Raw genomic sequence first — 12,470 nt, forward strand, 5'->3', positions numbered from 1 at the left:
TGACTTGTTATGATTATCTCTTTTTGAGTTCCCCAATCATCCCCGCATCAGCCTTCCTCTAACAAAAATAGTTGACCTCATACGTATAAATACTTCAGTGTATAAGTATAAATACTTTCAATACTTAGATATAATACTTTCAGTGTCATATGTAAAAAATACTTGCAAGTATAGGTATAAACAGGGGCGGAACCAGGGGGGTGCAAGGGGGGGCCAGGCACCCCCCAACTGAGGCGGAAGTGCTTACTGGGGTGGTTATTTTGATGTGGTTTTTTTACAGATGCATACCGATTGGCACCCCCCATGCAGTTGTTCTTTCGTCTTTCGGCAGCTCGGCCCCCCCAAGTTCAAGTCCTGGTTCCGCCCCTGGGTATAAATACTTGTAATGAGAGGTATAAAAACTTACGCGACGACGAGTCTGAAAGTACGTCATCATGGATCTCATTTGAAAGAAAAAATTGCGTAGGTATTAATAATATGGAAAAAAAAAAATTTGTGGAGATTTTGCAGTCTCTGCAGGAAGTTATCTTTTTGCATTGAATTTTCGGTGGTCCTCCCGCGGGTACAGTGTTATAGGTACTATTATTTTCGCACTTCAGTACCCGCACAATAAATAATTGTTCACCTCATAGCTATAAATATTTCCATACATAGGTATAAATATTTTCATGCATAGATATTAATACTTTAGGAAAAAAAATTCAAATTGTGCAGTTTTTGTGATCCCCACAGAAGGTTATTTTTTCATATTTAATTTTCGGTAGTCCCCTGTGAATACTGTAGCGAGAGTACTGTTATCAGCTTCCTTATATTTTAATTGAATTTTGTTCTTTAGGTTTGCTCTCATATTTGTTGAATTTATCTAGCCATTTTTAGTGGTTGGTTTATAGAATTTGCATATAAAAGAAATTTATTTATTAAAAAATATATGTACCACAAACATATAAATATATGTAAAAAGGTCATTTCAGATAATAAAATAAACATTGCATCACAGGTTAGAACTTCTTGCACATATCAGTTGATAAAACTAAGGTCAAGCATAACTGCATAAGTAACATAATTAAAAAGCAACAATAATAAATCATTAAATATCCTTTTGATTATTCCACAAGTAACATATATTAACTACAATAAGATGTACTAAACAAACTTTATATATCAATTAATAAAACTTTACCATAGAATATCCTTTTGCAATATCAAGAAAGCACAAGATCCAAATAGATGACTTTTGGACTAAGCTTTTTCTATGGTTGATCCAAAGCTTATCAATCATTTATTTAATGCAAATTAGAAAAGTATTGATACGATGCTTCCTATAAGATCCAAAAGTTGACATGATTTCTTGGTTTTTGTATGAAGTAACTTGTTGCTCCAAATAAACAAAATATTTTGTTAGTAGAGAGGAATCACTAGCTAGTTCTTAGGGGCAAGGTGTGTGCCTAACTTAAAGTTTTGGTTATCTTTCTTTTCATATGAAAAAAGGTATTATCTAGAAAAATGCTTTATGGCTAAATGTAAGTAAACGAGTGAGATTATTATATAAATATTTGTATTTTAATCGAAATATAAATAGTTTACACTATGATTCTTTATCTCGTTGTTAGTTTTATTATACAATGCATAGCTCATTATGTATTTTATAATATATTTTATTTTTTTGAAAAATTTGTTATACAATCCATAGCTTATTTCAATTCCAATGCTTACATTTGTATATATCATAACTTTTTTGTTTTTAGTTGAATATATATCAAAACTAAACATCGAACTATGACATAACACTGAGGGGTGTTAATATTTTCAGGAAAAAAAAAAATAGAAGGATAGTAACAATAGTCAATAGTGCACCATAGGCCGTCCTAAACAAGCAACATTATTTTTCTATAATGTTTTTGGATATAATAAAAGGAGTGAGTCTATGGTACTATGCATATTACGATTTGTTACTGTGCTACGGCTCTATATTCGAGTTTTCAAATCCTAACGGTCGATCCGAACCGTCCATCTTGTTCTCCATATTAATATGTGTTTGGAAACCAAATTTTACATTTTTTGAAAAATTTTTACTATTTTTTTAGATTTATTGAAAATCACTGTTTTTGGATGGTCCAGAATTTTCAGATCAAGTGATTTTCTAAATATCTCAAAAAATAGTAAATTTTTTTCAAAAAATGTAAAATTTGGTCTCCAAACACATATTAATATGGAGAACAAGATGAACGGTTCGGATCAACCGTTAGGATTTGAAAACTCGAATATAGAGCCGTAACACAGTAACAACCCGTGGTATGCATAGTACCATAGATTCACTCTAATAAAATATATTCTAATCAGTCAATTCTCTTGTTTGGAAGGCAATCAAGGCATGTTCTCAAACCAAAGTTAGAGAATGGAAGCTCTATAGCTCCTTTTTTTAAGTAAAAGTAAACATATAGCTGTCACAGCTCCCATCACATCTCTTTATTATTTGAATAATTATATGAATACCCCGTTTCCATCCTCCATCATCTCCCCATATTTTAAATCTGCATTTATGTAAAATTTTGCGAATGTCGTCCATATTTTTCATGATCTATATAAAATTTTGCGAATTTAAAACCACGAACGTATTCTACGCAATTTTATCTTTCAAATGAGATCCATGGTGATATACTTTCGGGCTCATCGTCACACAAGTATTTATACCTCATCGTGCAAGTATTTATATCTATACTTGTAAGTATTTATCTCCAATCGTGTTTAACTTCCATAAACTAACTTAACTAACTAGTTTAATTAAATTTATTCAAAACACTGTGGTCTTCCAAGTTTAATTAAATTCATAGGTATAAATACTTAGAAGATAATAAATTAATACTTACAAACTAAAATATTAATACTTGCATGTCTAACTTGATATGACTATATGGGGACCACTCAAACTACATGGGAAGAATAATCATACACGTTTTTAGTTTTTTTTTTTTTAATGTCGTCCACATTTCTCACGATCTATGAGGAATTTTGCGAATCTAGAACCACGAACGTATTCTACGCAATTTTTTCTTTCAAATGAGATCCATGATGATATACTTTCGGGCTCATCGTCACACAAGTATTTTACCTCATCGTGCAAGTATTTATCCCCAATCGTGGACCCCGTATCTCCGCATGAACTGTCCCAATCGTCCCTGCGTCAACCTTTCTCTAACAAAAATAATTGACCACATAAGTATAAATACTTCAGTGCATAGGAATAAATACTTGTAATACTTGATATTAATACTTTTAAATGTCAGCAGTGTCATATGTGTAAAATACTATGTATAAATACTTAAATGACGAGGTATAAATACTCGCGTGATGACGAGCTCGAAAGTATGTTATCATGGATCTCATTTGAAAGATAAAATTGCGTAGAAGACGTTCGTGGTTTTAGATTCGCAAAATTTCTTATAGATCATGAAAAATGTGGACGAGATTGAACAGATAAAATTGAAGAATAATGGAGGAATGAGAGTGGAGGGACAATTATCATGCCCCTTATTATTTTTCAGTGCAAGTACAACGATAGAAATTTTTATTTTTAGAAATATAATGAATATTTTATCATAAAGGAGAAAATGGAATATTTTTTAATACAATAGAAGGAACTGAATTAATTATTTGATTTCTTTCGACGTTTTCTAAGAATGATATCAATTCTTAGCCACAAAAAATGTCATGTCTGCAACTCTGCATACAATCTCTAAGAGTAAAATCAATGATTATATTCTTTCTATGATATATCTAAAAAAACTTATATTTCTAATTCTATATAAAATATTTAATATATTTCTAAAAATAAAAAAATCTGGACATATAGAGTATAGACCCGCCTGAAATTTCTATTCAACGTCCGCTAGAATTTGATTCTAGGTCTTAGTGGTGAGAGATTGTGCCACTGCTACTGCCATGATCAAACAGTAACATTGATGGAATTCTAATCAACCAAATGTATGTATTAACTGTTTACTAATTGATCTTTAATTCTTCTACAGAGATAGAGGCAAAAGGAGGCAGAGTGGAGTCAAGCCTCCTTATAAATTAGAAAATTGTAATTTTGGCACCGATATAAATCTAAAATCGCACTACACTAACTCTTTCATGCTTACAATTTCAATTATCTTGACTCTCCATGAATTCATATCCAGGGATATGAATCTGCTGCTTTTCCGAATCTAAACGTTCAAAATTTTATATTCACGTATCTCTATAAAGAAACTTTTTTATGCACAAATCTCAACAAATTTGAACGGTTAGATTCGGAAAAGCACTCTGCTGCTTTTCTTATAGAAAAGCAGCAGAGTTCATTCCCATATCCAGATCAGTATCGACGGTAGAATTTTAAATCCAGACATGTACCAGTCTTTAACTTGGCACGAATCTCAATACAGTTCCATTATATATATCTACAATAGATATCAAATTTAAATCGCTCCTTGAAATTAGCATATATAAGTACAGAAGGAATCAACTTACACTATTTTTCAGTGACACTGAATTATACTATATTTTCAAAGTTTTCAAAGTCCAAATTACCAGTCGATTCAAACCGTTCAACATGATGGATGTATTAAAATATGATTGCAGATCAAATTTACATTTTTTTTGATTTTTTTACTATTTATTAAGTATTTTATAAAATCATTGTTTTCAGACCATTGAATTTTGTACCCATCTTAATAAATAGTAAAAAAAAAATTTTAAAAATGTAAAATTTGATCTACAGGCATATTTTAATATATCCATCATGTTGAACAATTTAGATCGACTGTTAATTTAGACTTTGAAAATATAGGATGTAATCTGGTGTCACCAAAAAGAAAATGTAAGTGTCTCTTATTGCTCAAACTTGCCAGTATTATTTTCGGATTTCGTTTTGTAAAGAGAATATCTATTTAAAGAAAAAGTTATTTTTTAAAATGAACAACTTGCATAAAAAATCTTAGATTCAATAAATTTTAAAAACTAATAAATATTTTTTTAAACAATAAAATTATGTATATTAAAAATAGCACGATAAGTTGCAGAAGAATTTTTACAGAAAATACGAGAATATGTTAAGTCTGTTATTGTAACTTAGTTATTAAACACTTTCTTTTAACAATGTTTATTTCTTGAATAGATAATAATGTTTCTTTGGTAAAAGCTCGACAAAAAGTTATAAATTTTCTGTAAAAGCTAATTATTAAGCTGTCGCGATAGATGTGCAAATTATTAATCTACCAAAATTCTATGTTTTTAGCAACAAAATATTTTATATATTCTTTGATTACCCCCCCTTTACATGTCCTTAATTATTAGAATCTAAAATGGTGTCTGGAATATTATGTGCACTTTTATTAACAACTAAAGTAAGATTAATATGTTCATATAATTGAATAAAGTTCATTAAATAAGTATGACCCCATAATGGCCAGACAGTAGTACGAAAAGCGAGCAACATAAAAAGACTGAAAAATGTTCTAAAAAGTTGTGTATGTACCTAATTTTTCTTCTTCTGAAAAGTGTATAGTTAATTAACAAAAAAGATAACATCTGCTAGAAGGCGCTCCAATTGTTTATACACAATTATAACATGAGTTTTATTTAGGAGAGCAAAAGGCAATTTATTTTTTAATAATGGCGGTTCCAAATTATCCTCTTTATTATCACCACAGCATCAAGCTTTTAGATCAAATTATTGCTTCAAGAAAAGTTAGAGAAGATTGATTTGATCAAGTATCACTAATTTACTATGCGCCAGTATTTTAGTGCTCCATAAGAAATAAGTGCATAGAGATTGTAGGAGGAGATTTTGTCATTTGTGATCATAGTTCTATTTAGAAAATCTTAATTTCTTTATGTTTATTACAAATAATTATATAGCGTATATCCAGTTTTTATAACACACTAACACTTAGGACATATATAATTACAAAAATATTATTTAAATTAAGTATTAAAAATAATTATTTAGAGAGGGATTATCAGATTTGGATGAATTTGATAGATATTCAGCCTTCTATGAAATAATTTGATAGATATTCAGTCTTAAAATGATTTTATGATGAATGATCAATCAATTTTAAATTAAAAAAAAAATTATCATTTTTTTATACAATGAACTAGAAAATTGTAAAATTAAAGCATAACAAATTACAGAAACCTTTGGTACATCTCTTTCTACCAAAAGAAAAACATGAAAATTATTTATCTTTCTTCTGTTTATTTGTACATATCTAACTTATTACTGAATAAGTCATAATGCCAGTAATTACATAAAGCTTTGGCACATCTCTTTCCACCAAAAAGAAACCATGATAATTATTTATCTTGCATCTGTTAATTTATAGGTCAAACAGACATCATTCCCTATTGGCAATTATCAAGTTAGTTGTTGGTTAATTTCCAGATCTAGTACTTAAGACCAGCAATGTGCATCTTTTTTTCAATTAATTTTTTTAAAATTTCATTCTCGGCCAGTATAACCCTGTGATTTCAGCCAAAAAAATGTTGAAGAAAATATAGAAAGCCTAAAAATGGCAAGTAAAATAATAGAAAAAATAGAGAAGAACACAGAATAGAAATGTATATAAACCAAACCTTGTATTGCCTAGATTTGGCTGTCTAGTAAATCACCTTTGCATGACAATTTGCAGACAGTTTAAGGAAATGGACACCTCTATTTTTTCAGGAACTGGAGAAGATAAAACAGCAATAACTCCATAAGGGGTAAGAAACCTTTTCCCTTTTTCTGCTTCGGTGATGGTGGTGGGGCTCACAGCTCACTGACTAGTCCAGATCCATTTAACACACAAAAGGTCTTGTTTTGCACAGTTTTTCTAATTCACCTGCTGACCTGCACACTAAATGCAATCTTATGAGAGTTTCATACGTGAAAAAGGCATCTCCTGGATAAAATTTATTGAATCAGTTGAATTTGAGAAATGTCCGTGTTATGATATAATGGAAGGCCTTTCTCACAAAAAAAAAAAAAAAAATTATATAATGGAAGTCGCTGAAAATAATAAAGCCCAAGTTGGTTGTTTGTTATCAAATGACACCAGATTTGAGGCCCATAACAAAATTAGTTTTCATGGGCCATTTTTTATTTTTATCGAAAAAATGGTCATCCCCTTGATATTGTTCTGTTTTCTTCACTTGATTAATTTTTCGGCTAATCTTTTAGACAATGTTTGGTGGTTAATGAGAATTAAATTTCTTATTTCAACATGCTCCATATATTTTACAATTTGGTGGTTTTAAGTCATAGTTTAAACCAATTCATCCGGAGTAAGATGTTGGGAAACAAACTTACGGGTTGAATAAATAGTTAATCTGTCCGAAGAGGTGAAATTACTTACTTCAAATTAACTCTTCTCTTATTCCATCTTACTCCTATTTTATCCTTGTTTGATGGCTTAAATGTAGAGTAACAAATTTACTTCATCTTTTACTCCATAATTAAACATGACCATTAAAAGTTTAAAACACGTGATATAAGATTACTGTCAACAAAAACAAGTTACATAAAAGTTTCCAAAAATGGGACAAAAGACAGTAGGTTACCAGTAACATTGCTCTTTCATTTCATATTTAATGTACAATCAAAACTATGTAAAAAAAAAAAGGCCAATACAGAGAAACACAGCACACCCCCAATGGAGAACTCCAAGAAAACAAAACTCCAATCCCCCTCCCTCCCCTCCAAAGGCCAATAAAGAAATCTCAAATATTTCTAGCAAAATCCACTCTATCCATCATATCCAAAACCCTAATCCTCTCCGCTTCGAGATCCACAACTGGAGGCAGCCAGTTGCCAGTACTCTTACTCAACCTATCATTTTTTCTCAATTTCAAATTACATCTCCTCTCAAATTCTTGACTCTTACTCAATCCTCTATACTTTGTCAAGTTGGACACAATTTTACACACCTTTTTTTCTGGGTTCTCTCTGGTAGAATTAGCATTTGATGACGAACTCTCGGTATTTTGAGGCTCCAGAGAGAGAGTCAATTGTTTTATTTTCGGGGGAGACCGCACTGGGGACTTGGATGGAGATCTATTGCCCCCATTTAGAGGTCTTGTTTGACTAATTAGGTGGTGTAACCATGTGAGCAAGTCTAAGATATATGCATCAGTTTTTACTTTATCAGCATGATACAATGTTTCTATCCTTATGACTTCGGTTTGCACCGGGCCGTTTGATCTCCGTACTTCACCCCTGAAATTTACAAGGAAAATGAGCAAAGGATATTAACAGTGTCTATAAGTTTCACATATTGAGGAGGGTTCAAATGCCTTCATTTTTTGTGCCTGCATCATGCCTCCACTTTTTAATTCTCTAATAATAAAAAATTTAAAATTTATATGACAAAAAACTGGTAGATGTGATCTATATTATTTTCTCTATATGCACATAAAAAAATATTATTCTTTGATTTTGATTTATATGAATCAATAAGTTGCAAAAAATAAAGTCCATAATTTATCCAAATCAGTGTATTTTTGCAAGTCCTTGATACTATTTAAAACAAAATCAAAATGTCGAGATTTCTATGTGTGAATAGAGAAAATGATATAGATCATATCTAATGGTTTTATTTTGATATTTAAGTTTTATATTTTAAGTTATTGCAGTTCTAAAAATGAAGGCATGATAGAGTCACAAAAAATGGAGACATATGAACCCTCTTCTTTAATTGAATACTTAAAAATAGTATATGGGTGCGTACCCGGTATTAGCCCATTCACCGACCCACCCAAATCCATGGTGGGCCCTAGTTGTGTTATTGGCCATTGGTACTAGCCATTGTAAACTATTATCGATTGAGGTTCTCAGTAGAGGCAGCGAAACCTGAAAAAGAGTAATATTATTCAATTATACAAAATGGAAAAGAATAATGACCAATAAAAGGTGATCGGTACAGTGCTTAAGCAGGACTGGTAAATAATACCTCTTGAGCAAGAGGCAACGGCTGTAACCTATTTTTCAAGGCGTATTTAATTCTTGGTGGCAAACCTTGGTATAGAGTGTCTCTTGTATTTCGAGGCACTGAGCTTGACCTAGATGCCTTTATTCATTAAAATAAAATAGAAGGAACAGATATGTTAAAATCAAATATTCTAAAAAGAATATATTAGAAATACGCTAATTTTAATCCTCCAACTATTTTATGCTGACTATTGCTGATTAACTCATCTCATGTTACAAAAATGAAAAAAAAAATATATATATTATGAAACAATAAATAAAGTATTTTTCTTCTTACCATGACGTCAATTTGTGTAATAATGTTGGCATAGTGCAAACATAGGCCAGCAGACCCAAGACTCTGACGACTATTAGTTGACCCATTCTCAAGTTCTCCAGCTGCAACATAACAAAAAATGTTTCACAGGCAAGAAAATTTCAAGGACCAATATGCAAATTCTAATATTTGAAAAATAAAGAAAGAAATAAACAATGATTTATTTACCAGGTACATCAAAAACTCGACCTATCTCCAAATGCAAGAAGTGCACAACGTCAACAAGCTTCTCAATAACCTGAAAAGATAAAACAAAAGGTATATTTAATACATGATTAGGTTATATTTTATAGATGTGAATCATATGCAAGAGAAAAAGGGATGTCTACCTCTTCAAGCATTTTAAACCAAAGAGATTTTTTCTGCAATCTTTTCACATGCTTCTTTTGGTTCTTTAGTTCCTGCTCTATTATTTGCATTGTATCTGCAACATTCCAGTTTTTATTCCACATGAGAGAGAGAGAGAGAGGTAGATAAAGAGATGAACAATAGAGGGAGAGACAGAAAATGGTAAATAAAAGAACCTCTTTCGTAGTCCGCAAGGCTAACATCTTTCCTCCTTTGTTTGAATTCTTGCTGAAACTTATCCAACGAGTGCATCTCATGGTACAACTCCTAAAATTATTTCAAAGATAATTGAAAAATAAAATCGGAAGTAAGCAAAATTTTAGTTATCAATTCAAAATTTCATGTACCGCGGTATTTTTAACAAGGTTGAGAAGGTATTGCATCTCCGCCCTTGCTGTCTCCTTTAGTTGCTTCTGTGGCATTACTTCTGAATCTAGCCTGATTATGAAGAAAAATATGAAAAAGTTAATAACGAACTACATAAATAAATAAAAAAATGAAAATAGAATTAAAATAAGTAGTTTACTTGGAAAAATATCTATCCAAGTTGTGCCATTGTCGGTCCTTGCATCGGTTTCCAAAGCGAACAATCTCGCTTGCAAATACATTCAGTTCACGCCTACAAATGGGAGAGAAAAGAATTATATTTATACTTCTAAAAAATTCATAATTATTCAAAAATAAAAATTAAGGATAAGAATGGCACAGAAAAAAAAGAGAAGAGAACAAAGTACACCAAAATATACAACACTCAATTTGCCCATCATAAGAAAAAACGAAAAAAGAATAATAATAATAATTAACTGCGCCGGACCTTTTGTCAGCTTCAACAAGCCGCTCCAACTCACCGGCATCACTTGATACCAGTCTCTGAACCCCGTCAGAGTTAAAAACCACCTCCTTTAAGTACTTAATATTCTCTTTTGAGAGAGAATTAATGAGATTTGCGCCTTTGACAATGGTATTTGCCACCTCAAATGCAAGAATGCAGATAACAGTTCCCTTTGCGGTTGACCCGGACGCAAAGCCGGTGCTCGGAGTCAAATTCACCATTCCACTCACGATCAGATCAAACCCTTCTACGGCCTTGCCAAAGCCGGCATTGCTAACTCTCCCCACAATGTTCCCCCCAGATGTCTACATAATGGAATTCATCATGAATACAGGGCTATTTTTTTCTAATAAATTAGTATTCATTCATGCCAGATTGTAATAAGCTTTGGGAAACTAAATATCTCTTGTAAATAAGTATAAAAATATGGATATTTCTGATTAATTCTATTGGAACTAAGAAATGCATAATTCCAGGCTACTCATCAAATGTAGCGGTATTTATTATTTCTATATAACCCTTCAATTGTTGCAAATGTAAATGAAATACATCAAATTTGGCCTAGAGTTGTAGCAACTTTTAAGTTATGACACCATAACCAAAATTGCTTACCCTTCCTGCTGAAAACGGTCAACAATGAAAAAGAAAAAATAAAATAAATTACCTTGCTTGACCCCGAGTTCTTTGTTGCTGTGCTATTTACAGTAACGCCCTTCATTTTTTGAACTTCTTTCGGGGCCATCGTCTCGGGATTCTGATGCTTATTTTCAGATAAAGAGGTCTGACGAGGCTCGGTCTCTGTTTCAACTATTTCATCAATTGGTGTAACATTACGCCTATTTGGAGGCTTTGTATATGTAAATGGTTTCAAATCTTCGACTAATTGAAATGCACGGAAGGAGAGTTCGCTAGGTGTTCTATCTAAAGGGTTTGCACTCGAACAAACCCCTCCCATTTTCTCTTTATTTTTATGAGGATTATTTGTTTGAAGTTGGAATTAAGTGGTAAATACCATATAATGGTGTGTATTGGAATGAGATATGATGCTGATATAGCTTGAGAAGATTATTCCATCAGCATAAACCTGTCACATAAGAGGAGAATGCTGAATTGCCTTATATAAAAACCGACCCATTATATATATATATATTAAAAAAAAAAACTCAGAAATCGTGAGGAAGGTATTTGGGGAGTAATTTGTTTATGAAAAATTGGTGAATTGGTTTAAGAAAGTTCGAAACTTTGGATTTTTTTACTTGACTGCGGGAATCAGAAATTATTAATGAATGATCAAAGGGAAAGAAAATCAATCCTAATATTAGAAAAGGATACACTAAAACCTACTTAACCAAAATCACAACATAAGAAAACGGATCAAAATATGAGGAGGTTGTAAGAGCGTGATAGACTCGATTGAGAACAGAAACCCCAAATCCGATTGAATCGAATAATGCCCAGGAACCCCAGAAAGATTCGATCTTTGCACAACGACTTCATATTAAATCTTAATAAAATATATGAGGAACTGGAAGGAAGGAAAAACACACCTTTGTAGACCAACGAAAGAGGCTGGATTTCTTGAAGAAGGTAAAAGGTCAAGGAGGAAGAGGTTTAATAGAAAGAAATTAGAGGCGGAGTTGTCGTAATCCATTGAAGAGAGGAGAGAATATGTCAAAGCTTAGAGGATTTGATCAAAGGAAATAAAATTTATGAAAGAAACAGTGGCTGCTTGTTTTAAAATATGATTTTGGTGTTTTGTATCTTTGCTTGTTTCTTTTTGTTTAATGGTTTTCTAGGGGCTTGATGCGGGAACGATTTACCTAAAGTAACTCAAATTTTGAGTTTATATTCCAACCGTCAGATCTGTTTCAACACGAATATTAAAGTCTCTCCATGCATTTCACCTAAGATCGGATTGGTCCGGGTCTGATCGAACGGTTCGAATTTTAAATCAAAATTTGAGCTACTTT

General features: G+C 31.8%; 1 protein-coding gene across 3 annotated transcripts; it reads right to left on the bottom strand.

Moving 5' to 3' along the window:
• Positions 1–7,574: 7,574 nt before the first annotated feature.
• On the bottom strand, positions 7,575–12,232 carry LOC144566314 (protein PSK SIMULATOR 1-like). 3 transcript variants are annotated; one of them, XM_078316311.1, is made up of 12 exons: positions 12,048–12,232; positions 11,165–11,584; positions 10,483–10,805; positions 10,195–10,287; positions 10,016–10,106; positions 9,845–9,935; positions 9,650–9,744; positions 9,489–9,558; positions 9,282–9,382; positions 8,967–9,083; positions 8,745–8,866; positions 7,575–8,233 (listed from the first exon to the last, which is right to left on the bottom strand). In XM_078316311.1, exons 2-12 carry the CDS (start codon positions 11,453–11,455, stop codon positions 7,738–7,740), a joined length of 1,890 nt encoding a protein of 629 aa, XP_078172437.1. In that variant the 5' UTR covers positions 11,456–11,584; positions 12,048–12,232; the 3' UTR covers positions 7,575–7,737. The 3 variants fall into 3 exon arrangements, with proteins under 3 accessions (XP_078172437.1, XP_078172439.1, XP_078172438.1); XM_078316313.1 differs by having other exon boundaries at positions 11,165–11,298; positions 12,048–12,161; XM_078316312.1 differs by lacking the exon at positions 8,967–9,083 and having other exon boundaries at positions 12,048–12,206.
• Positions 12,233–12,470: the final 238 nt, after the last annotated feature.

The sequence above is a fragment of the Carex rostrata genome, chromosome 15 (genome assembly GCF_964058835.1).
Source record: "Carex rostrata chromosome 15, lpCarRost1.2, whole genome shotgun sequence".
NCBI classification, from domain to species: Eukaryota; Viridiplantae; Streptophyta; class Magnoliopsida; order Poales; family Cyperaceae; genus Carex; species Carex rostrata.